The 26,116-nt window shown below is 41.4% G+C and overlaps 1 protein-coding gene across 4 annotated transcripts in view; it reads right to left on the reverse strand.

Moving 5' to 3' along the window:
• Positions 1–25,116, reverse strand: part of LOC134513206 (uncharacterized) — a 28,608-nt gene extending 3,492 nt beyond the window's left edge. The window contains exons 1-13 of one of the 4 annotated variants that reach the window (XM_063329518.1): positions 24,485–25,116; positions 21,270–21,389; positions 20,197–20,316; positions 18,987–19,106; positions 13,482–13,604; positions 12,330–12,412; positions 10,995–11,120; positions 10,101–10,146; positions 8,792–8,922; positions 4,649–4,777; positions 2,827–2,941; positions 1,710–1,844; positions 325–450 (exon numbers count right to left, since the gene is read on the reverse strand). In XM_063329518.1, the coding sequence (XP_063185588.1) occupies positions 325–450; positions 1,710–1,844; positions 2,827–2,941; positions 4,649–4,777; positions 8,792–8,922; positions 10,101–10,146; positions 10,995–11,120; positions 12,330–12,412; positions 13,482–13,604; positions 18,987–19,106; positions 20,197–20,316; positions 21,270–21,389; positions 24,485–24,710 (1,600 nt within the window). In that variant the 5' untranslated portion in view covers positions 24,711–25,116. Of the gene's footprint in view, positions 1–324; positions 451–1,709; positions 1,845–2,826; positions 2,942–4,648; positions 4,778–8,791; positions 8,926–10,100; positions 10,150–10,994; positions 11,121–12,329; positions 12,413–13,481; positions 13,605–18,986; positions 19,107–20,196; positions 20,317–21,269; positions 21,390–24,484 lie in introns of all 4 variants that reach the window. The other 3 variants (XM_063329517.1, XM_063329515.1, XM_063329516.1) reach the window with 3 other exon arrangements.
• Between the last annotated feature and the right edge of the window lie 1,000 nt (positions 25,117–26,116).

The raw sequence follows: 26,116 nt of genomic DNA on the forward strand, positions 1-26,116 counted from the left end.
CAAACATTCTCGTACTGGATAAAAACATCTGTAGCTGAAGTCCTGTTGCCCCGCTGATCAGAAAGCCTTTAGTTTTAAAGCAAACACACAAACAAAAAAAAACCATCCCTGCCTTCATCATAGGATACTGTTAGTTACTTAAAAACAGGGAAGGTAACAGCTACCCTTGAGATTGCTCTGTTTGCTGAAGTGAGCAGAGCTAGTCCCCACAGGAGGTTGCCCGGCACTGTCACTTCTGGCATAAGGCAGTGCCCGTTTGCTGGTGACAGGAGCAGGCAGGGTCTGGCAGCGCCCTGGCGGCTCGGCCCAGCAGGCAGAACGTACCTTCTCGCAGTCTGCAGAACGTAGAGATGCCCAGCTGCTGAAAGCGGATCTCTCGGTGAGCAAGAAAGTTCTTGAGGTAGGCCTGAATCTCTCTGACGTGGCGCTTCAACAAAAGCATAATTTTTTCTGCAAAAATGGAAGAACCACTGGAGGTCAACAGGAGCTTTTGAAAACTGATTTTTGTAACAACATTTAAGATTGTTAATGACTCATTTAACTTCAGCTACAACCAATGTTACTGCAAAGAATGGCAGAGGACTTCCATGTACTACGGCCTCTAACCGTATCACTGTTGTTTCAGGTAAATAAAATACAGAGTGGGCTGCTGCGCTGGGAAGCTGGTCCTTGTGCGAGGTGCGTGATGATTTACAGACTGATCAGCCTGTCATGCTAACCCATCCATGAAGCGATTATGCTCGTGGACTCTATTCACTACCTGAGAGTCTGCTCTGCTGTAACTCCTCAATGGTCGGATTGCAAGAGCTTTGCATTTTCCCTCATTAGAGATTCATAATAGACTTCAGTTTCTCTCACATCCAAGGATTAAAATCTAAATGTGCTTTTACAGAGATCGTGGCAAGGATCACCTGAACACCGTTTTTTTGTCAAACCAGGACAGGAGTCTTAAAGGCTCTCAGCTGCATGGGACAAGTGTATTAGGCATACAGCTGTTTGTTTCCTGCAGGTAAAAATAATGATCTTTTCATTCTCTCTAAAACTTAAAAACATAGAGGTTACATTCTTAAAAGCCACTTTATTTCACTGCTCCTGCTAATCTAGTCCAGAATTACAACAGCAGTGTTTGGTTCAGTAAGAGGCTTTCCTCTTGCTGGTCAGGGAGCAGAGTTAATCTAAAATTTTGGAACACAACCATCCTCTTGCAATTGTCTCTCCCAGTCTCTGTTCCTATCTGTGGGGAACGCCATCACGTTGTATACACTGAGAAGGCGGGCCAAACAGAAAGCTGCAATGATGCCTCTTATCTCAAACATGTTCTCATCTTTCCCTTGGTAAGGAGTGTTTTACACTATCCCATTTACCTACTTAAGTTGTTTTTAAGGACCTCAGACTTGGCTACAGCCTAGCCCTGTAGAATGGCAGCGCTTGAAAAAGGCAACAAACACCTGAACCAGATCTTTCATCTATGATGCATCTTCATCCCTTGGCTTTCTCATGCACGCAAGCACTATTTTATGTGTATTTAAAGGGCGACTGTAGGCACTTTTATGTTAAATAATAGATTTGTAGAGACCGGCTAGAGGATGCTATAGGAACGTTAAAGGTTGTTTGGTGCCTGACAGTTAGCTCCTTTGGGAAAGGGCTCATTTCACTCCAGACAGACATAAATATCTTTGAAAGCACAGGTAATGCTGTGTGACAGTTACCGTGACCTGTCATGTGCTGGATGATGGAGGCAGCTTGAAAGGATGCCTCAGTATGTTCCAGTTGGCCAGCCAGTCTCACCAAGCACTTTGTCAAGGGCTCATCCATCCGTTGGACCATGCGTAACGTGGCTCCTTCTGGAAGACAGAAAGATAAAAGAGAGTAAACAGAAATTCCAGTGTCAAAGAAACAAAGGTGAGAGGTCTGACAGAAAACATAAAATTCCAGTGTCAAAGAAACAAAGGTGAGAGGTCTGACAGAAAACATACTGCCTAAATAGGAAATCCTTTACACAGCTGGAGAAGGAAAATAAGTGCCAAACTTGTGCAATAAGTACATTTAGATTGTAAAAAAGAGTCACGTCCTGAGGTTATGCTCTCAGTAAGATAGGGCCATGGATTTGATTCACAACAGAAAGGCTGATGGATTTTTATTTTGTTGGGTTTGTGTTCTGAAAGAATGAATCGTTTTACGTACGACATCCACTCTTGCCTAGTGGGCTCAGTCTGTCCAGCAGCTGCTGGGCACCTCTTGCAAAATTAAATGCGACATGTTGCCAGTTGCATGGTGGTTACGAGAGATGCAGGAGGTGCAATGTTTGACAGGCAATATCCAGAGCTGGGACGGGCTGGGAAGATTTACATTGATCCTCTGTGCCATGAGGAGTACTGTACCTTCCACAGGTGCTAATTTGGGATCTCTTGTAAAATCTACATGCAATAAACTTAAGGAGAAAAAGCCACTTTGTATTTTAGCCTTTTCCTCCTCTTATATTAGTTTCTGCTGTCGTGGAATTAATTCAGTTGGAGAAACTGGGTGACATTACAAATAAAAGTAGGCAGGCCACGTACAGCAATAAAGTTCATCACAAAGAATTTTCAGTAAAAAATTTTAAGCAGTTCAACAAAAAAAAAGTGCAAACAACGGAGCCCATGTCTCCTGCCAGTGAGTCAGATCTTGTTCTTCTTGAAGCTTATGGCAAAACTCCCAGTGAATTTAAAGGGAAAGACCTGGGTTGCGTGTTCTGTATGCCTGCCGGTGCTTCACCGCCCATTCGGATTAATAACGGATACGTACACTTCTCAGATTAAGCCATTTATGGCGGGGTTGCTTCCTTACCTTCCTTTGCCAGCTCAGCAAGACAAGATGTCACATAATGAAGGGAGTCTTCTTGAATGTCAGTAGAAAGCATGGTCTGAAGGAGACCTTCAACACATGGGCTCTCAGTGATTCTCTGCAGTGAGAAAGAGATTCATGTTTAGCACTTCCATTACGTTTTAGTGGCGTCCGAGGACTTCAGAAGTACTGAATAACTCTTAGTGATACTGAGGGCTCAAACATCAATAACGGAAGTGCCTCCTCCCAGATCTATCCCAACCGGGTGACAAACACCTTGGACTGTTCAGAGATCGCCTGATTTTAGACATTTCCCAGGGCTTGCTCTGACTGTGCGATGTTCTCATAATCACAGATCACTCTGAGCTCAAAGAATTTCCCAACCTATTGCTGCTGTACCAGGCTCTACGTTAACATTAAGCTGACATTTGCTCGAGTCCTGCTGCAGAGGTGAATAAGCTGAGTGCTCCAGGGCAAAGCACTGGGAAATGTGGAAGTTTATCAAGTTCTTGTATTTGTCTCCAGGGCTTTGAAAATTTTCTGGTGTTGAAATGCCCTGATCTGCAGAAATATGAGATGACGTCTCACTAGCAAAGGTGAGTTCTGTTTCTGGAGAGAAATGTTATGAATTAAACATTTCTGGGTACCCCTTATCTTTTAGGTTGAATCTGCTATGCCAAAAGTGGTGTTGAGCAGCTTGTCTCTGTACTGAGATGCGTATTTTAGAGACTGAGTTGAAAACAGGTAGGAGACTTAGCCTGTGCTGACCTGGATTAAAAGCAGTTGAGACCAAGGAATGAGTCCTGGATGAGTCACCTGGAGGTGACTGGTTACTATTGAAGATGAATCACAAAGTCATCAGCACTCTGGGAGGTCCTAATAATGGAAGCTGCTCACACCTCCATAAGGGAGCTCAAGGTGTCTATCAACAGAAGGCTCTATCTTTTTTTGTGTGCTTATTTTATATTGCACTTTTTTAACTTGCTGCTTAGAGGTTGAAGCTGGATTCAAGACTGCTGCCTTTCAAGCTCCCACACTCTGTGTCCTCCTGGCACAAAACCAAGACTTTTTTTTTCCTCTTGTGCTGAGGACTCTTACGTGCTTTAGGGATTGTTCCTTAGAATTGACTCTGGAAACCTGGCACTCCCACTCCTGTCTGTGGATTCATTGTGCAGTGAGAGCTAAACACATTGCAAGGCACATTATAAAGCTTTATGAAGGTGAACCAGCTCCCTGCTGATAACAGAATAAAGCCACAGAATTTAAGTGACAAATATGGTTATTTTTTTAAAGCAAACTTTGAAAGTATGGTCCATTTTTACTCTTACTGTGGGTCTCGGGTTTGAGGGAATCTATTTCCCTGCAAAAATTGATTTCACAACTATCAAAAATTCATGTAATTCTTATCTGAGTTAGTACAAGTGAAAAAAAAGTTATTGTAAATAGTTTTCCTTTTGGCCACGTTTGTAACAAACCTCAGATTTTCCTGGATGGTTCCTTTAATTAGTATGAAATGTCTGCTAGAAGTACGTTTTATACCTATGATGCAGTCATTCAAACTAGGTAACCACATCACTCATAGGAAGATATTAGACATTTCTTATTTTTGTTAGCGTTTTTGTATTGTATTGGAAAAAATATGAAAAAAACCCCCCAAACGTTCATTATGGCACATCAGGTCCTTTTACTCATACACACAATTTTGTGTGGAGTATCCTTGGCATATGTTTCATTAAAAAATTCTTTCTGTGGGTAATGCTGACTTCACATAAACATAACTGCAACCTCCCAGGGTATAATTCAGTGAAAAAAATTGGCTACCTACCTGTCTGTTTTTGGAAAGGCTCAAGTTTTTGATGATACAAGCAGCATGACCAACAATCACAGGGTCTGCTTTATGCACTGACAGTAGCATTCCCAGGCTCTGTATTAGCTCAGCACATGCCAGCGTGTCCTGAGAAGAGAAACCAGTATCTCAATTACATCCAGTACAGACAACAAAGTGCAAATTTGCAGCAAGCTTTAGATAGATCTTAGCGCCGAAAGAGCATTATTCCGCTCATTTAAACCAACAGTGTAGCAGCTGGGTCCAGTGCTTTTTCTCTTAAAATATGGTCTGCTTACTGGCACTGATCTACAGAGCACTTGCTGCGGAAAGCTGGAGTTTTAAGGTCTGGTAGTTTATTTTTGTTGGCATCAAACACTTCCCAGAGGTTGCTGGTAGCCAGGGGAAGGACGTGTGATCCTGACTGGAAGGCGAAGTGGTCAGGATAGGTCTGAAAGGCAAGAGTATGTGGTGAAGTAGCAGCAGCAGCGTGTCCTTCAGTACCTCAGCAATTTATCTCACCTACAGTAATGGACTCTATGTTTAGATCAGTTTGTGATCAGCATCACTTTAGTAACATGTTCCAAACAGCATATTCTGAGTTTATACGTGTTTCTCTGCCGCCTGATGGATATTTTAGAGGGACTTTACCGAGTCCCTCTCTCCCTTAGTGCAGTCTTCCTCCAATTGCCACTAATACTAATTGAATCGGATCTCCTGAGTTTGGATTACTGCCCAGGTAGTTTCCTCAATAACAGTATGGATTAAGAGGACAGTGATGTTTATAAGAGAAACCTGATCTCAGCAGGCTTTGGGTTAGATCTACAGTTAAAAGCAAAAGATTTCCTCTTGGGAGCGTTTCTTCTTTCAGTCTCTTTTCCTTAGGAATTTGAGTTCTTTACGCATTCTTATGTTTGCTAGTAATGAACTATATTATTTGCGCTACTTAGAAATTGAGACACATTAGCAAGAGTATTCGATATAAAACAAATCATTGGTCCTATATACAGCTGAGAAAAATCATATAATTCTGAAACGTGTGCAATGTCACGATCACTGAAGCAGCGTTGAAAGACAGATGTCTTTAAAGATTAGTTTAACTTGCGTCTTTCTTTTACTTAGGTTAAATTGCTAAAGTGTATCTTATTTTCTTTTAATATCAACTGACATCTTCACTTACATTCGTTTTAAGCACTGACACAACCAGCAATCCTAAAATGAAACAAGAAAACAGATGCAAAGGGCAGTGCTATGCCGAAGCTCAGGGCATTTAAAGAATCCTATATGCAGATAATAGCTATAAATTTTCTCTAGTTTTATTTTTATTTCTCTTCAAAGGCAGATATAATATAATTTTAGATAATCCGATTAAATTACCATTGGTGACTGTTTTCTGTGCTTTTGGACCAAGTCTCCTCTTTTCTATTTAATTCCATCAGCTATGGTACCCTTATTTGATTTGCTACAGCCTGGGAGGAAGAAATTGTCTACAGACTATCAATGAACTTTCTAATATATAATGACTTCCCTGCCAAGCTCTTCTGTTTATTTAGGACCTACGTTACCAAGTGACAGTACTTTAAATTTTCCTGAACTTCTTTTTTGGCTGGCATATGGCTGGGATCCAGACTTTGTTTTCTGGCTCAATCCTGCACAGCACGAGGGAATCACGAGAAAACTCTGAGTAAAAATGGATTGCGTGGTTCAGATGGATATTGATCTATCTTCTCCTAAGATTTAAAAAAAAAAAAAAGCAAGGAAAAGCATTCCAGCAGCAACTGTGCTTACAATTGCAATGCTGCCCTTGTACCCCTTCTTCAGGGATTTCTTGACAAGATAAATATTATCCTGTTTACCAGGTAGCAAGATGGGAAGGCAAAGTTATTTTGTACCTGGAGTGGAAAGTCAGTGGCATCATCTGGAGTAAACGGATCCCGCTACCCTGACTTCCAGGTCCTTGCTCAAAGGAATGTGATTTAAAAGGCTGTTTTCTCACAAAGCCTGGCTCTTTCTTTAGTGTTTCAGGGTTGAGCTGTCCTTGGGAGAACTGAATAAAACTCCCCCTGCAAGAGGGAAGTTTTCCAGCGCTTGCTGGGAATCGCTGTCAACAGCCTGGCCAGGGGATCACAAAACAGGGGTTTAAGCAGAGAGAGGAGCTCCTGTGAAGCATTCCCAGGGGTTTGCTTCATGGTAACGAAAGGGCAGATGAATTCTGCCCTATTGTATCCTGGGTAGTATTTGTAATAATTCAAGCATCACTTGACTTGGTTGTAAAGGTTAGCTTTGTTCGGTGGTTTGTTTTCCAACAGCTGTTCCCATGGAGAAGTCCCTCTTTCACTCACTGAGAATTCAGCCCGGGTTAGAGAAAGAAACCTTGAAAAGATTTGAAAAACAGACCAGAAAAGGCACGGAGGTGGGGAGGCAGGATATGAGTAAGGAGAGGTCAGCTGCTTCTCAGAGTGCCCAGGGCTCGCTCGCACAAAGCAGCAACATTCAGTAGTCAGGGACAGCCGTGTTTGCTCACTAAAACAAATTTTGAGATGCAGAGATGTAGATACTTCTCACTGGAGAATAAACCCTCCAGGGCGATGCTTTCCTCTCCAGCCTCCTGCCGCTGACCCGTGTCCCCCATGAAGGACGGGCTGTTTCACTGCTGGTGTAACAAGTGTGAGCCCCTGGTGCTTTTTTCTGTTCCCACTGACACCGCGCCGTGCCCTTTGTAGCTGGGGGTTTGAAGGCACTGCTAAAGACACATTTCAGGATCAGGGAGGAAAGGAGCTGCAGATACTCCTTTCTGGGAGAACAAAAAGGCTAAATGGTGTTTGGGGGCAAGAAAAGCAAACACCACAGCGTTCCAGCCTAATGCCTCACACTGAGTAACGTTTTCACTGTGTAAATACCCTCCAACTAACTTAATGTATTTCAGTTGTAAGCTCGTTGAGAGCAAATTGTGTTTTGACTGCATGAGGCAGTTTGACAGGCAATGAGGACATTCGGTGCCAGTGCAGCCAGCACAAAGCCTGTGAAGCCACGGTGCCTTTGAAAAGCTCTGTGCTCTACTTGCTGCTTCCCAGGCGCTGAGCTTACCCATTTTTCCCATTGTGTCTCGGAGTTAAAGGAGGCGCAATTTGGTTCGTACTGTGCTGTGTACGTGCAACCGAGGTGTGAGGCACCAGGCCTGCAGTACCCGGAGGACATTTCAAATCAGGCGGAGTGTATTTCAGCCATCAGAGGCACCTAAGCCCAGCTGTGGTTCCTCAGATTGTCTGTTACTACTGCTTAAAGCAATGTGGCAGGAAAGGTTCCCACTTTTTTTTTTTTGCTTTAACTGCCCAAACTGACTTTCTTAAAAGGTTGTTGTTAGCTTAAGACACCTATCAAAAACCTTTCATGTCCATGTTCCTAAGGATGCCTTTAATTACTAATGTAACTAAGGACATGAGGAGACAGGAAAGTTCTAGTGAATTAGGTAAAGATAGACAGTATTTCAAATTTTATTAATCTCCCTCTCTGCCTTTATCCTAATTCAATTGGTATTACACTTATGTAAATGTATTTTAGAATAACTGTCCATATAAGGAAGTAAACTGTTTTTGCACTTTGTTTTGCACTGATGCATTTTAAGTGCACACTCTAAATTACTTTGCTTTTCAATGTGTGAGGAAGCTCTATAGCCAAGGAATAACTTCCTCAGCTGCCTCCATGGTTGCAGTCTCGTGGTGCTAAGCATTTTTCCTGCCCCTTGTTACACCCACCTGGAGACCTACAGTCCGGGGACCGGAGGGGACCATAGGCAGTTGCAGGGAGTGCAGGGTAGTATCCGTGCATCCAAGGAATCGGACACCCATCTCCCCCAGTGCGCTCCCCTTGGTCCCATTACAGGTAATCTGATTAACTATGGGAACCTTTGGATCCCACTCATGACAACAGACAGGCTCTTCGGGTAGTTAGGGACAGTGCAGATGCAGTAGACAAAACCTTGTCAATTTGTATGGGAAGGAGAAGGGTCGTGAAGCCTCACGGAGTCTATCGGTCCTTCACAAAATGCCTTTCGTTTGCAGTTTTGCCATAACAGAGCATTACCCCAGGGCAGGGACCAGAGCTACTCTTTCCCCTCTGACCTTGGGAAATGATCTCCCCTACCTGGTTGTGTGTGTGCTGGGACAGTATCCAGAGCAGGGCGATGGAGGCACGACGCACATCCTCATTGCGGGATGCCAGGAGAGAGCGCAGCTTGGGCAGGACATCCTCAGCAAGCATCTCGGCCTGGATGTCTGCTGGTTTGGGAAAATGACTGAGGTCAGGGAGCTTCAGAGCACCGCAAGGAGACATTCAGGCCCTGACTCATAAGCATTTGACTGCCTCAGTGATGAAATTAGAGGGGACCTCCCCACCTCTATGGGATCAACAATGTTTGGTTATAAAAATAAAGCCCAGTTTGTTCTGGCTCAGCTTGCCAAAGGATTAATACAGGCTTCAGAGCTGAATGTAGCTTTGGGCACCCTTCGGTTTGTGTCTGAACCTCAGCAAGTAGAAAGGAGGGGAATTTTCTGAGTGCTCTGTTGGCCTAAGGTGCGGTGAGAAGGTGGCAGCTTCTGCTGCACAGACAGAAAGGCCTCCCCAAGCACTACCTGTTCCGTAGAGTTATGGTTAGCCAAGGGAGAGATCAGCCATCCTGGCTGAATCCTTATTCATCACTCAATGCTTATGCACTTGTCCCTGCAACCTCAGCGAGTGCTTTTGGACACTAAAGGTAATGCCAGAGCAGCCAGCAGATGGAGCGGCAGTCCTAAAAGTCCAAGCAAACCAGGGGTTTTCAACCATGTCAGGGAGCAGCACAGCAGTTCCTTTACTTCCAGCTCCACTATAACTGTGATTGCTTGAAAATGAAGCACCTCTACGTTTTGTAGATGAACAAATCTACCTTGGACCCTAGGGCTCTAGTGTTGAGCATGCCAGTCCTCTGCTTTCATCTCCCAAGTATGCTGTAGAAACGGATCTTGGGCATTTAATGGGACATGATTTTTTAAGAAGATGACAAATGCTTGGCAGAAAATTATATTTAATGACAGACAGATTCATGCCTTGGGAGAAGGCAGGTCCCCCACTCAGCAGAAATTTCAGGAGACATTCTGTCTTAATCAGGTTTACTGCTTAGGAAACACGTAAGGGAGAAAAACTTAATACAATTGCAAAGGTTCTGTGCATAAGAACTTTGCTGTCTCTCTCACTTTGTCCACATACTTCCCCTCACTTCCTAGGAGCTGTGAGGCTGGTTTAGTTAGTAAATCTGCACCTCCCTCTTCCCTCAACATCCAATTAAAATGTACAAAATAGTGTATCTCTTTGCTTTTAATGTGAAAGGTTCCCAGCCCACTGTGCTCACTCTGAAAGGCAGAGAGAGAAAGAAAAAGAAATAGTATGGTTTGTTTATCTCCAATATATTGCTTACCACTGGTAGCCAAATTTCTTAGGCAAACGCATGCCTGGCTTGAAACCTGCTTGTGCCAAAGAAGGGAAAAAAATAAAAGAAAAAGAGAGAGGGAAAAAAAGAGAGGTTTCAGTAATGCATGTTCTTGCCTATCGTACGCAAAATAAACGTGACAACACTAGCAAGCTATTACATTATCTTCAGATAACAAAGTCTGGGACATGATTTCTTTTCAAAGTTTTGATGAATTTTTTTCAACCTCCTCTAATATCAGTGATCCTGCTGTTGCTGAGGAAGAACCAATGGGGTTCAGATGTTGGTTTATTTTAGGAATGTCAGATAAAGTATAGGAAAATAAAGGGAGTGAATTTGTCTAATTTGATTTGCCTTTTTTTCACCTCCCTCTTACAGAGAATTTAAGGTTCCCCCTTTAAATCCTGAACTGTAGCTTATTGAAGTTTCTTTGGTGTGGCTCACAACAAAGCAAAATTTTGAAGATGTTATTCTTTGAAGTCATATAGTCAAAGTTATGGATACCAAAAAGAAAAAAAATAGTAGCATAATAGATGCTCCAGATACCTTCTGTCGCAGCCACAATGATCAAAGATAGTTGAGAGCCTGGACAGAGCACTTCACACCCATAGTTTCAAGTTTAAAGAATACAGGCCATCCTAGTCTGAAGAAAGTGTCCAGGGCTGTGGAACAACTTTAATGATTTCACTTCTTTTTCTCCATACACTGACCTTGTAAAACATGTGTGTCTTCTAACATATGTGTCTTTTCTCATGGGAAAGATGCCACATAGGCACCTGTACAGTTGATGTGCAAAATTGTGCAAGGCTGAAACTGGATGCCCAAGTTTATAGCTCTACCCTGATGCTAAGCCTTTACACAAAGATAAAGCTAGAGCTTTACCTTGTCCACAGAAGAGGATAGGAGAGAGATGAGTGTCCGCAGCAGGAATCTGTTGCCAGGTCTCAGCATGGCTTCATGGTGCTGAGCATTGGCTGCCACGTTGCTTAGGGCAGCACAGCTGTAATACTGCAGAGAACCAAGAAAAAAGCAGAGAGGGAGAGGGTCACAGTGGTGACATGTTGAAGAGAATAAAAATAAATTGCAGAAATGCTCAAATTTAGAGCTGATGAAAATAAAGTGCTTTTTCATCTTAAGGGTGTTTTATTGGGTAGATGTGACAACAGCCTGAGTGGCCTTCTTCCAGGAGAAGTGATATAATCTGCTGTCACTACAACAGCAGCCATGCTGTGGCACTGCATGTGGTACAAACCCATTAGGACCCTGGGTATTCAGGACTGCACTGTGCTGCTGCAACGACACTGCTGCTGGCACATAAGTTAGCTCATCTGCATTTCCCGTATTATATGTTTACATTGATTTACTCAGGCTGGATGTAGTCATTGCCCTAGCATACCAAGAGATCATTTTCAAAGGATTTAAACATTAATGCTAGGGAGGATTATATATATAAGCATGTATTACTAAAGAGGTATAATTAGAAGAAACAGGTTGAACTGCAGAGAAGGAAATTTTAAGATGAATCTCAGAGAAAGCTGATGATGAGAAAACAATTCCAGAGGCTCCATCACTTCAGACATTTAAAAGAGATTGAATAGAGATAACAAAATCGATGGAGGAAACAATCCTGTACTACTCAGAGGACCGAATGAATGAACTAGTGGATTTTAAGGTTTACAACTCTGATTCATAGTTTTTCATTAGCGTACTTCTGAACCAACACCAGCTCTCTGTTAATTATGCAGAATCACAGAGGTGTCTGTGGTAGACATAAAAAAGGGAGATTTCCCAGACATTTACAATAAGAAGAAAACAATCTTTGCAAATTACACCTGCTCAGAACACTTAGCAAAATTGCTTAGAGTGGAAGATCAAAGTTAGGATGCAAAAAAAAACAAGAGGAGGAGGCTTATCTGAAACTTTTCTGATGATCTGAAAGACACAGGAAGGTAACGACATAACAACTGTGTGCATGTGTTGGTGTTTGCTGGCAGACGCCCTTCTGTGTCATAAACTTTCTTCTGTGGAGCTAAACAAATTGAGTGGTTTGAATATACATTATCTGACTGAGTTTCACCAAGATGCTGTCAGGTGTTTCCCGTATTCTCTAGAGCAACCTTCCCTCCTCTCTGCCTTTTTATTTACAGGCGCTGTGGTTTGTGCTCTCCTTACAGTCACACTGTTACTATTTAAAAATCTGACCTGTTTGAGCCATACCTGCACTTCTGAGTCAGGAGATTCCAGCAGCAAAGCAAGAACTGGTAGGGCTCCTTCCTTGCATAGGACCTGTTGGATTTTCTCTGCCATTTAAAAAAAAAAGAAAAAGCGCTGTTAGCTTGTCTTTTCCCTTCCCTCCCTCTCATCTGGAGGCACCATTCAAAAGGAATATGCACAATCCCTGGATTCTAGAAAGTGGTGAGGTTGTCCAAATATATGCCAACCTGTGTGACTGGAGAGTGTATAATTTAGAGTTTGTGCAATATAGCAGTACACAGACATTTCAGCAAAATGACTATCAGGCTCTGTGATCGATTAAGCCTTTGCTGGTTTTATGCTAAAGACTGTTCTGAGAATCTGAATCACTGGAGAAGCTGAAAAACCTCAGGTACGATATTCACCATGATTTCTGTGTTAAAAAAAAAAAAATTAAAAAATTCTGAATCGTAACAGAAGCGACAGAAGTGTAATAGCCAACTGTAGAAGTCCTTGCCAACCATTCACTTCCACCATATAGAGTTAAAAGACATTGCTCATGACTGTATCATTTAGCTGTGTGGGATAATGCTGTCATCTAGATAGATGAGATTTAATGCTGGTTCGTTGCAGAGTTAATGTTCAGTACTGCACATATTATTGCAGAGCACCCAATATTGCTTTTGCTAGAGCTGTTGGCAGATATCCCAGGAGCCTTTAATGTCTGGCCCATAATAGTTGTATTTTGCATCTTCCAACACCAAGCTAGGGATACAAATCAAACGTTCCTAGAGCTTGTCCTTGTTGAATAAACTTCTGAGATTGCTTCAAAGTGCTAAATGTGCTGCTAACTTTTTAGATTAAGTTATTTCTGTAACAAATGATTATTCTTTCTCTGTTTCTTTGACTGATGATTTAAGTGCTTGTACATTAGCCCCTTGGGGTTGAAAATCAAGCCTTCCTATTTCAGCACCAGGCAAAAAAGAGCCTATATTAGCTAAAGAGAGGCCAAACTTAAATCATCAGCCTATGGTATCAACATGAGTGCCATATGCAAAGGAAATAATTTGTTGCTCAGATACGCTTTTATTCTTGCCCTAACCCTTTTGAATTACTTTTTTATCAGTGAGAAATATTCTTTCAGCGATCTTAGATAAATCATTAGTCAGAAGGTACCTGATTGTGTGAGGTTGAGAATAGCACCAACTGCATTTTGTTGGACTCTAGGATCATAGGAATTGGCAAGAGACAGTAGGGGTGTAACTCCTTGAGCTGCGCCAATAGCCTCTCGGTTGGACTCTAGAGAAAAGAACCAGAGAAAGAAAGAGAGAAGACATTGCCATCTTACTGTAAGCCAGGAGCAGGAGAACTAGCAGGACTAGATTTCCTTGGTGTTCGCCTCTCTGATTCTTTAGTATATATAAAAAATTTTCTGCATGCTCAAAGGAACTTGTTAAAAATTCCAAGAGCTCAATGGGAAAGAAACTAATTCATGATCACAGCTGGTTCAATGCTTTTGGTTTTTTGTCTGGGATGATTACAATAAAAGGACCGTAACTCCTCTTAAACAGGTTAGCAAGGTATCGTACTTGCCTTGTACCCTTGGTATATCTGATCAAGCTATTCACAGTGTCCCAACCAAATCCTACATAATTAACTGTAGATTAAGACTGAATTAATTTAGCAGGGTATATTCAGGGCCAATTTCTTCCTTTAAATGTGCCTGTGTCACTCCTTTGATAGCTACAAACAATGCAGAGGTTTCTAAAGACAGAATTTGACTTAACCACTGGAATTTGAAAAAATGTTTCTTCTCTGTCCTTACATGTCAGTGTATTAAGTCGTACAGTTGTATTTAACATCCTGGAGTACATGGAGAATTCAAAAAAGATCTGCAGAGTCCCTTAAGACTCGTAGATGAAGAACTGGGGAGGGAAATTACTATAATACTTAAATAATGCTATAAAATTAGTTATATACTATAAAATACTATATAACATATTTATATACTGTGTGTATATATATATACATACTACATATGATAAAGTTATACTGTGCTATAAAATATAATACAATTTAGAAAAAAAATAATCTGCTTTTAGTTCTACTCCTTTTGTTTTGAATTTATTGAAGGCAGCCTCGGCTGTGCCGTATAGAAGAGAATCCTTCCATTATGCTCTTCCCTACCCCTCTACCACGAGGCCATCAAAACATTTGCAACAAATAACCTGCTGCCACACTCAGATAGCTACGGTTCTCTCCCCTTTACTGTCTTATTTATACCTACACAAAATCTATAGTCTAAATCTTTCATAGTTTATATGAGCCAAACTGCAACTGAAAACCACAGGAGTTTTGGTTGAGTATTTCTTCATTTACAGTTCTAGACAGTTTAAACAATGGCCAGTCTCTGGGAGTTTGCGGAGAGAAACATGAAGCAGAAGAAGCAAGAAATGTGAAGGTATTTGGATAAGATCAACTCTTCAGGTGCCAACTAACTCAGAGAGTTAACAGAACAATGACATTATTTCTATACCTGGAGCCTACCTTTACCACGGAACTGACTCACATAGATAACCCAGGATATCTATTCAAGTTCAGCCAGTACAGTTTAGTATTCCAGGACAAGTCCCTTTCTGCCTTCATATGAATATTTTATATTCAAGGAAATACCCTTTATTCTGAAAAAAAAAATACTCTCCTTTTTGAGCAAAATAATTGTTCTGGGAAGAGTCATGTATTTAAAAATAACTTTTCCAAGTGAGAAGCTGTTATTCTGGTGAAATTTTCTGGCCAATTTTGTAGGCAAGCCTTTCTCCAATCTAATCTGCCTGCATATTGTTCTTTTGTTTCCCTCAGCAGAAGCAGAAATTCTTTTGTGCAGCTCCAACTGATGGAAACCAGGCTGCTGTGATGTAAACTCTAATTAGTTGAGTAAAGAAGAGAGGTAAAAAGATTGAGAATTCAGATATTGCTGCTTCCTTCATTCTTTCACACAATACACTCCATGAATGCTTCTGAATGTGGAAGAGAACCTCACATTTGGGCAAAGGGATTACAAACGTTCAGACAAAACTTGGGCAAAATATGACAGAATATGAGCCATTGGGTGCTTCAAAGGTTTTTCTTCCTTAAAGAAACATAACTGGCTTGATCTGGAAAGGCTTCACATCCATAACAGCTCAAACAATTTTTCTACCTGAGTTCTCAGACGTAGTGGTCAACGCTGGAAGCCTACAGTGGCAGGATGAGCTCTCACAGCCTGCTTCGGAGGGAGGTGGCACATGGAGACCCAGGCACCCCAATCCTGCCTGGGAAGGATTGGAGCACCTGCTCTCATGGTGGGAGAGTGGAGAGACCACAACAGGTACCCACACGATGGAAACCTCTGTGACCAAAATAAATTACTTTTTTGATTATTTTCCCTTGGGTCAGTCACTAGCTGACAAAGTTCTCTGCAGTCTTTGTTACTGCTCATTATTGTGGGTTTGCTGGATTTATTTTTATAGATGTCATTTTCCCTTATCCTTTGCTGCATTTTCATTCTAGTTTTCGTCAGATAATGTGGCTGAACACTATCTGTTTTGTCAACTTTATCAGAATGGATGGAGATACCTATCACACCAAGATGTGTAACTGTACTGTCCCCTCTGTAAGAGATGTGGCAGGCTAGACTATGTTTCTCTGCTGGACCATCTGTTTATCTAAGTAATGCAATCCCCCCACTGATGACATAGCAATCACTGACGCCCTTTTAGTGCTTTTAGAAGGGAACCACATATTCAGATGCTACTCTAAAGTGGGGAAATCAATTACATGTACTCAAGCCGGGTTTGAATAACTCACCTTGAAACCTGGATTTATAAATTCTTTCTTTCTGCTCTCTGACATTTGTGTGCTTGAAAATTCTCCTGTCAGTACAACTTTGAATGTGCACTGCGCTCAGTGCATCTTCCCTGTTTACCTTAATGCCGATGTTCATGCCTCCTTAAACCCTTGCTGTGAATGTTTAGTTCTGTTCCTACGTACTCCGAGAAGAGTTCTTGTCCCAGAACCGGTTACTTTTACCCACAGATTGAAAAGCTGCAGATAACTGCAAACATGTATGTGTCCTCTTGCTGCGTGGACAAATGCTAGTGTTGGAACAAACTGACCTTCAATTACTTTTCATCTGAATGGGTTTCTTTGCTGTTTTTGTTTTTGGCTACCTATTACAGTGGGTAAGTACCAGACAACCCAGCTTACATATCCCTTGCAGTCACATTGCTAAACAGCTTCACTCTGTACACAGTCTTGGATGTTTATTGCAGCAGAGTTAAGACACATTACCATTCTTGGATTTGGAATTTTAGTCACCTTAAAGCTATCCAAAGGATCTTCCTAATTCGCTTGTGCTTCCATAATTGTTTTTTTTTAAATCACTCTGAAGCATGAATGGCTTACTTCAAGGACATGGTTGAACAGATTCCTTTTCCCAAGTAGGCCCTTTAAGATATCACAGCCTGCAAGTTAAAATTAAAATAAACTCTAGAGGATTGCCTCTTGCTTTAGTCTCTTTGCTGTGGTAGCTAAACATAGTCTGAAAAAGAAATAAATGGGTCCAGTCGGTCTAAATGCCAGTTAAACTGGGACAGAGAGCCTCAAAACTGATCTAAATCCCAGACAGCATCCCAGCCTACGCACTTGCAGGACTACCTACCTCTATGTTCAGCAGATGCCTTCCTATGTAGTTTGGAAGTTCCTTGAGTGCTTAATTCGAACTACTTGTGCTCAGAAGTGCACTGACGCTTAGGGGAGTCTGCAATGGCATTACATAATCACCCTCAACAGAGAGTGAAGGTGGACTGGAGCTGGAGTGGCTCAGGGTTCACTATACTGCAGATTAAAGACAGAGACATCTAGGAGGGCCAGAGTGCCTTTCAGACTAAGGAACAACCTTAGGTGACCAAAGAAGTCGCTTTCTCTGTGGGCTGCTTAAAACAGCTTAAAACAGATACCCCTCTGTAGATCTCCAGGTACATAACTCCACTGACCATGCACAAAGAAAGCCCTCCTAGAGCCAAGCACCTAAAATTTTAGTGATGCCACGCCTAATTTAGACATTTAAATGAGGCAATTTGCATTCTACACAAAGTAATGTAATATACAGAGTTTTAAACCTCACCATAATAGTATGCAATTCTTAAAAAGGGTTTCAAAGGGCAAAGTATTTCAAAACCTGCAGATAAATAAAAGATGGGATAAAACGTAAATCAGCACTTTCATGTTGTTGGATCCTGCTTGTCCACTCCTCCTTTGCAACATAAATACTTTAATGAGGAAGTAACACTTTCACCATGCTTCTCCCAGCCCTCTGGGAGATCTGATTGCAACTTCCCATGCTGGAGAGGGAAGCTGGTGGAATAAGCACTAGAGAAAGGGAAATACATATTATTCATGGCTTTTATACAGGGCTTTATACAATTCGTATGGCAGAATCACACAATTTGCGAAAGGTAGAATAAGCCAGACTAACCTGATAACCTTTCTTTTCCTAACTGTGGTTGAGCTTATCTGCCTGGATGCCAGGAAAATATCTATATCATGATATGAAATATGCATAGTTAAGCAAGAGAAGACAGTGATAAATGCAAGCAGTGCATGGGGGATAAGGAAATGACTAAAAGCAAGCTGGCAGCAGGTTTTACTGAATGGGAATGACCATCTGGAAGTGGAATTCCACAGGGACTGCTCTGTTGTTGGTTTTGAACCAGAAAGTTGATACAAAGGTGTGAGTGCAGCACTGTCAATGGGGTGGTAGACTGGAATATTTTAAAAATAACAGAGAAGTTAAAAGACTGAAGCAACAGGAACAGAATGAAACCTTATAGTGCAGGGACATGCACTTGGAAACATTTGTTGCAGACCCCTAACTAATCCTTGTCGGCTGGAAATAGCAGCAGAGGAGAAAGACTGAGTGATTAAGTCAGCTGTGGGATAACAACATCACCATGATGCAATCACAAAAAAAAAAAAACAGGTATTATCATGAGATGTACCACAAAACATACTTCCCTGGATGCCACAATAAAAGACACAGATGAGACCTCAGATGAAATACTGCACATTTCTGGTGACCTCTCTTTCAGAAGAGATTAATTCAAAATGGAACTCCTGCAGCATTTATGTACATCTCGGGACTGTAACAATGTCTGAGGTCTGTGGTATCACAAAAACGCAGATGCAATTACTATGTTCCATTTCTGGAACATATAATTTACAACCAGAAGAGCTATGAAGATGAATGGAGAGCCTCGCTTACAAGAGGAGTCTTAAACGAGCTTGGCTTTTTCACTCTACTAAAATGAAGGAGAAGGAGGGTCATCAGCAGAGAAATCAGAGAGGGAGAACTACTGAAGCACAAGCCAATGTAGACACTAATTAAGATAAGCTGGTCATGAATATATTTAGGTTGGAAATAAGAAGGTTTTTAATCATAAGAGAATGAAGATCAAAAACACTGAGAAAAAGATCTTAACTGGAATCTTAAGAAGTTGAATTTATGATGTAGGAATACCAAAATTTGCTGCTGCATCTTATGACTCTCAAACCAATTGCAAATAGGTTGTTTCACCTTGAAATACAATGTAAGGGTTGGATGAATTCACTGCAGAGGATAAAGGGAAAGAACAGCACACTCACCTGAAACAGCCAAAGTCATGATGCAGGCACAGGAATTACACTGGACAGTGGGATCCTCTGACTCAAGGAGATCCAGAATTGGCTCAAGTAAACCCATTTGGACAACTAATTCTTTGTCAACTATTCATAAATTCAAGAACAAATAGACAAACAGAAAGTAAACAGTTAATGCCTTCGTAAAAAGAATATATTGTCCTTTGACTGCTTTGGGGGTCTATATAATGATTATGCAAAACAGACCTAAGATGGCAACAGCCTGAAAAGCACTCTCAGTTCTGAGCTTTATTTGCTTGATTCCTTTTCAGACTTGTGTAAGAGATGTTCAAAGGTTCTAGTTCAGAAGGTCCCAAATATTTCTGCCAGCAATTCTGTTTTCAAACACAAGGTTCATTTTGGAAAGTGCAACTGCAGCTTTCCAATAGGTTCACAATTTAATCAGCTGCTCCCTCTTTTTCTTCTGAAGTCTACCCTTTAAATATTATTTTTTACTTGTAAATAGCGACATGATAAAAAAGCTCAGTCATTGAAGACTGACTCTGTCTTCTGCTGTAATGGGATAGCATGATGGAATACCTGTTGTGGCCCAGGTGCCAGGGAGCACAGTAGTAGATGCAACAAGGACTCCATTGACGAGGTGTGGGGTGCTCATGCCCTCTCTATCAACATAAACTTACTGGGAAGTTTTTCATCTGCAGCTCCCAGATCCTATCTCAATTACATTTGCCCTGTCAGCTACAGAAGAAAGTGAATTCTATTAAACGTTTTGATTTTTTTTTAAATCTGCAATTTAAGACCAAGGTCCAGTTAATAAATAACAAGAAAATGAGCACTCTCTCATACGCAGTGTTTATTTCTGAGAGCTGTATCTGTTGCTTGAAAGGGTGAGTAAGTAGCGGGCTCTCAATACAAGAATGAGAATAGTGTATCTGTTCCCACATCAGTCTGGGAATAATTTATCAGCCTTTGCACACAGATCCAAGATCTCTTGACACATGATACAATCTAGCTGGAGGGATCTGACACATCCTGGTGCCACCAGAATCTGTGCGACTTGCAGACAGAAAAAGACTCACACCTCTCCTATCAGGAACACAAAAAATGGAATTTGGATTTGTGTAGACCTGGGTGTGTAGATGTGCCCTCCTCCTGTCTGAGTCTGGCTGCAGAGATACTTTTTTACCCGAACAGAGATGCGTTGTAAATTACTCACTATTTCCTTCCAGCAAGAAGCTGACAAGGGACAAGGAAGACATCTGCTGCACCTCCAGGTCAGCAGACCGTAATAAGGCATAGAAGGGTTCCAGATGCTCCACAGGCAGGGGGGTGTTCACTGCAGGAATGAGAGGAAATATTCAGGAGTCTCATCATTCACCGCAGTCATATTTTGATCTTGTTGGTCTTAAGCCTCAGGTGCTACCATACATAGGCTGAGTGATATTCCCCTTCATTTAAATTCCATTGCTACCAGCAAAACAGAGCAAGTTTCCAGAAAAGGTTTTGAATAATCAAGTACTTCAAAAACATCATGGGAAGGGAAGCAATATGTGTCACTACCAAACAAGTCATTCCACCTCATAGCAGGTCCTCATGTTGTGGCTATCCATGCTTTTTAACCAGCAAAAAAATACATGGGATAAAGCTACCAAGCCGAGTGCCAAAATATTATCCTTGAAGTAAATTTAAAACAAACAAATAAATAAATAAATCACAGACTGCTTGTTGCTGGTATTTCTACCTTTTTGTATGATTCAAACTCTTGCTGGAAGCTTATTTGGCATATCTAGGCTGACTTCTAACTGTTTACAAATTACTTCAGGAGCCAAGTGCTCCCATGGAATAGTTGGGACAAAGAAGAACATTTCCTTCATAAACTTCCATTACAATCTGGCCTCTAGGGGTTTGTCCTCTTCCAAAAAATTATGTAATATAAAACCTTAAATGATCACTATGTCCGTTTCCTTCCACCATAGTTTTGACTAAATTGCTCTCAGGAAACTCGGTGTACATTGACTCTACTTTGGGTTCTGCTGAGTTTTTCCAGAATTATTACAATTCCATAAATATTACAATTATATACCTAATGAGAGATACCTCCTCACAGCAAAACCCAGAATAACTCTGCCTACAAGGCAATGACAGCATTTCCATTTTCCTTAACAAACAACACAGCATGAAAGAAAAAAAAAGAACTTTGATTCATGAATCAAAGGGAGTTTCACAGTTCAAAAAAATACTTTTATTTATAATTACACGAAAATTTTCTAATGTGCTGAGATAACTTACTGTGCTGACTCATATGCAAGTAATAGAGGGCAGCAGACTGCTGTAAACCTGGGTTTTCTGAAAAGGCTAAGGTCCTCAAGGCTTCCAGAGGGTCCTTTCCAAGTGGTGACATTTCAAAACCTGAAGATGTACAATGACAGCACAGACTCAACTATACCTTAAAAGGGTTAGTTTACAAAAAGTAATTAAAATTTACAGTCAACCAAACACAAAAGGATTTTTGTACTGCAACAACTCCATAGATCCCATCTATCCTCGTTCATGTTTCCATGAGCAGAAGCAATAAATGAATCTGGAATAACCTGTCCTTGGCAATGGCTCTTGTGAAGCTCACAAAACTAGTGATTGGAAGCAAGATAAATTATAACCTGTAGACACTTTTATGCTATCCAATATAAATGCAGGTGTTCTGGTTCTCCAAAAAAATCTTTATTTTTTCCTGATTCATAGAAGATCTTTGTTAAAATATATCTACTGAACATGGTGTTCTTAGTTATGAGCTAGAGAAAGAGTATATATTTTTAATTTACTACATTTTAAGTTCACTGTGTTTCCTGTCCTGGGTATTGCAATGGAAGATTTCAGGGAATAGCAACATAGATTGCAAATGGGTTTGCCTCAGGCTCAAATTTCTAGCATGAGTCTACCTGTTCTCGAATATGATAGTTCCCCTATGAATAAACCAGATGTTCAGCAATAGCTATCAAGCAGTAGCAGTCATGCATGACTTCTGTAAGTCACTCCATAATGTACTTCTAATGTGTTGAATGGAGCAGCAGAGACGAAAAAAAACAACCAAAAAATGGGCCATCGAACAACTGCTCAATAGTATAAACTGTTGAAAAGGTAATGTAGTATAAATTGACTGGTGGAGCACACAATTATACTTTCAGACAATAGATTGAAGCAGTGCATTAAAGATTGAAATATCTCTATGAACACAATCTAGGTACTTTATCTCCCATCGGATAAAGAGATGAGAGGGATGTGAGGGGTGTGAGGTTTCATGCCAGTGCAAAACTCATCTCAACAGACAGCATCTCAACCCATAAAAGGTGCTGACATGTCAAAAGTAGCAAACTCCTACCTTCAGGATTAGGTAAGTGGGCTTCACAGAACTGCTTCATATAAATATCTTTTTTTTTTTTTTAATAATTAACAATACACACAAAGGAAGGACTAGCCAGTGTGTGCAAGGTTTTAGAGAAAAAACAAAAATCACGTGTTTTAATCCTGTTCCGTTCACACTGACTATCTGAATCTCCCACACATCTGTGTGTTTTTGTTTGGAACTGATAAAGCAGAAGCCACTCAAAATCTTCACCTGCTTATAATATCAAGCATTTGCTGCCCTAGCTAACAGCTGAGTATGATGATCAACCATGAAATCTCTCATTGCACCCAAAATGTCCAAATGTTGGCTTCCTGCTTGTTATAATTTGTCCAGAACTGAGGATGGGCTTTTTCCATCTAGGAATAAAATACACAAGCAGGCGCTAAAGAGGCATGTGTCTTGGTTCTCTTTGTGAGGCTTCCCTGCCTCCACATGTCTTGGCTGAAGGAGCTGGCCACTCAAAGAATTAACTTTGGTTCTTCTTTCTGAGTGCTGTGTATCTCCGCTCACAGACATGGGGACCTCCCTGAGAGCACACACCGCCATCTGTGCGCTGCTGTCACAGAAGCTCTGGGCTCACTGCTGCTGTATCCCAGTTCCTGAGGATCCAAGACAGATCGGCCTTTTGAAGACCCAGCTGAGAGAGGAAAGGATTTCTCAAGAAAATATACACTTATTCTTTTCAGGAAGCACCAGTGGGTGCAAAGGGCCTCACCATTTTTTCCAGACCACCACTTCATTGCACCTGATCCACCAACTGAATTGGGATACTGCCAAGACAGTCTCTGATACAGTCAGGAGCATGCTAGCCTTCGGAAGAAAAAGTTCAGCCCTGGACCACTGTACGTCAACCTGAAATGTCTGGTCCTGTTCTAGATATAGACTTCAGAATTTAGCCACATTCATAGCATGATGACACCAGCTAATACCAGCTGCAGCTAATTCACGTATGTTCCCAACAACCAGCGTCATAGCAATTATTCCAAAGGTTGTTCCATGACAGATCATTTCAAACAGTGTTGACTGTTTGAAAAATGTGTCTCCTGGCCCCCCTGACAAGACGGTTTTATGTCCCTAAAAAGGCAAGTAAGGAAATAGTAGTTTGTGTTCCACACCCTTCCCACAAATGAAAGTAGAAGGCTATGCAATTTTGTGTAGTAGCTTTAGCCCAAGGTTGTTAAACTTAAAGCAATATAGCCAATTAGCTGTGAGACAACGCAAAACCAAACAAGCAACAACCCCTGCCCAAGCCTGAGACAAGAAATGATTTTAGGTTGGCCAACAGACAAAACAAACTCATCCAAGAGGATATTCTGTGATTGCAGGAGCAAAATAAAAGTTTTCCTAGTGATATTGTCGTATCCTAGGACCGGACAGAGAGGACTTCATGAGTAGATAAACAGTTGAATTAGGGAGGCAGCCTGTAAAGCAGAGGAGATACACAAAGAGTTATGGATCTACTTTGATTCAAGCAGAATCCCATGACTGTGTTCAAGCCTTGTGTCTAAAAAGTTTGCACAAAAGCATCTAGGCAGACCAGTTGCTTGGAATCTGAGAAGTCCTGGGAGCCCAACAGTGCTTGTTCCAGTGTGACTTTGACCTTCTCCATGTACAGCCCAGACACCCTCAGTGCAAGTCCAGGTGTTCTGCAGCCGGCCAGCGTGGATGTGCACAACTCAGCCAGGACCACACTGCCATTTGCCTGCTCACAGCTCGGCACTCATGTAGCATCCAGTATTGGTACAGCCTGTTTCCAGCTTTGTGATCTCAGTGACTGACTTGAAAAACATAACTTCAATTACTAGAAGGACTCACTTTTATGAAACATATTTACATGCGTTATATATTAACAGTGATGGCAGAGCAACAAAGTGACTGAACATTTCTATGTAGATCCAACTGTTACGCAACTGTGTCCCATACACAAAGAATGTCCCATGTATGGTGTCCCATACACAAAGCTCTGTAGCTCTGGCCTTTCCTACATCACCAAGCTAGTCCATGCCACACCAGAGCAGTTCAGGCAGCAATCTGTTTTCAACCCACAAACAAATCTCCTTGTTCTTTCACAACCCTTTATAAAAAAAACAAGCCCTCTTACCTGCCTCAATGTGCTGCAGAAACTCCTGTGCTGTCACCCTCTCATGAGGTTGCAGGATGGGCTTGTACAGCTGTCTGACTTTAGAGCTGTTTTGTTTTAAGCAGGAGCATTTGCTTATCAGAGTCAAGCATTCCTTGATACAGTGCACCAACTCGGAGGACATCCTCTGAACAAAGGCCACGAAGCCCTGCAGCAGCTGCATGCATCGTCCACACAGTTGACCCATTCTTGTTCCAACAGCAGCACAAAGCAAGAGGAAAAGGAAGGAGATGGAAAGAAGAGTTTCTTCTCAACTTGTCCACGTTTTGTACTAGCTTGCTGCCTCAGTGTTTGTCCTGTCTTACAGATGTTAACGCTACACTGTGTGCAGCTGCTGTAAAGCAGACAAACTCCTGCATCCAAAAAGCTACACTGCATGAGAAGGCTGGTTTCTGCAGATCTCCCAGAGTCTACAAAATGTTATTTAAAAGGCTGGACAGGAGCCACATACAAACACCTTCCTTTTGCTTGAAGAAAAAGAAAATGATGACCGAAACTCATTTTGTGGAGAACAAACAGAGTTTAACTCCTGGAGCAGCCACCAAAGCCTTCATGAGGCTAGAAAACCTCTGGGATAATGGAAAAAGCAACCTCAGTTTTTGTATAGCAGTTTTCCACATGAAAGGTAGGCACCACCTTGTCTGCATGTGTTCAAGCCGCAGCTGCCAATGGGAGAGGAGGACCAAAAAAAAAAAAAAAAAAAAAAAGGGAGCACGCGAACAGGTTTTTCCAGTTTTTGCTGAAGCACAGACCAGAACAAAGGTCCTGCTGGGCAAACAGCTCATAACTCAGTCAACTGAGACTTTGCAAAACTAAAAAAAAAATACAGTGGAATTTAGAATTATATTTTCTTCCTGTCAGGCAAATCCTGCAGAGTGGCCTGGATGAGCTAGCAATGGGAAGATGCAAAAGTCATGTGCAGTTTTCATGCAGAAAAAGGTAGCAAAAGTCAAAAACAGCTGTTCTTTTGCTCCATCCTTTTGCTTAATTCACCAATCGGGTGCATGTGCTCACCCTTGGTTGAACAGCTTTACAAATGAACTTGGTCTAATTAATGTAGCATGAAGTGACATTTGTAATATTCTTGAGGTTTCCAGTAAAATCTGGTTTGATTCAAGATCACCTTCATTAGGAAACCAGTAGGAACTGGTGTGCTGAGTGTTGATCGCTTTTATTAACTTCTCTTTATCCATGGATTTGATGGATTTATTCTAACCGTTGCATTTGATACATTTATTGGTAAGTTTTAGCCTCACTGTCCTTTAATAGATCTGAAGTTCCTAAATAAATCATGCTTGAAAATCAACCCTTTCCTCTGCGTCCATCTCCAAACACCGATGAACAGGCTCACACAAATCTCACTGGTCTGTCCAGCTACTGCGATTTCTTCTCTTACTTACATATGATGTAATTTTCCTAAATACAAATACCACGTGGCACAGATAAACCCACCTACACCCATAAATCAAAAGGTATGAGACCTCTATTACACAAAGCAATCCATTACCAAAAACCAAGACTCTGATTTTTCTGGCTACTTGCTTGACCAGCTCTGCAAGCCCAATGAGTTTTGATCTCTGTCTGGCTTCTTAA

This window comes from Chroicocephalus ridibundus, chromosome 3 (genome assembly GCF_963924245.1).
Source record: "Chroicocephalus ridibundus chromosome 3, bChrRid1.1, whole genome shotgun sequence".
Classification (NCBI taxonomy): domain Eukaryota; kingdom Metazoa; phylum Chordata; class Aves; order Charadriiformes; family Laridae; genus Chroicocephalus; species Chroicocephalus ridibundus.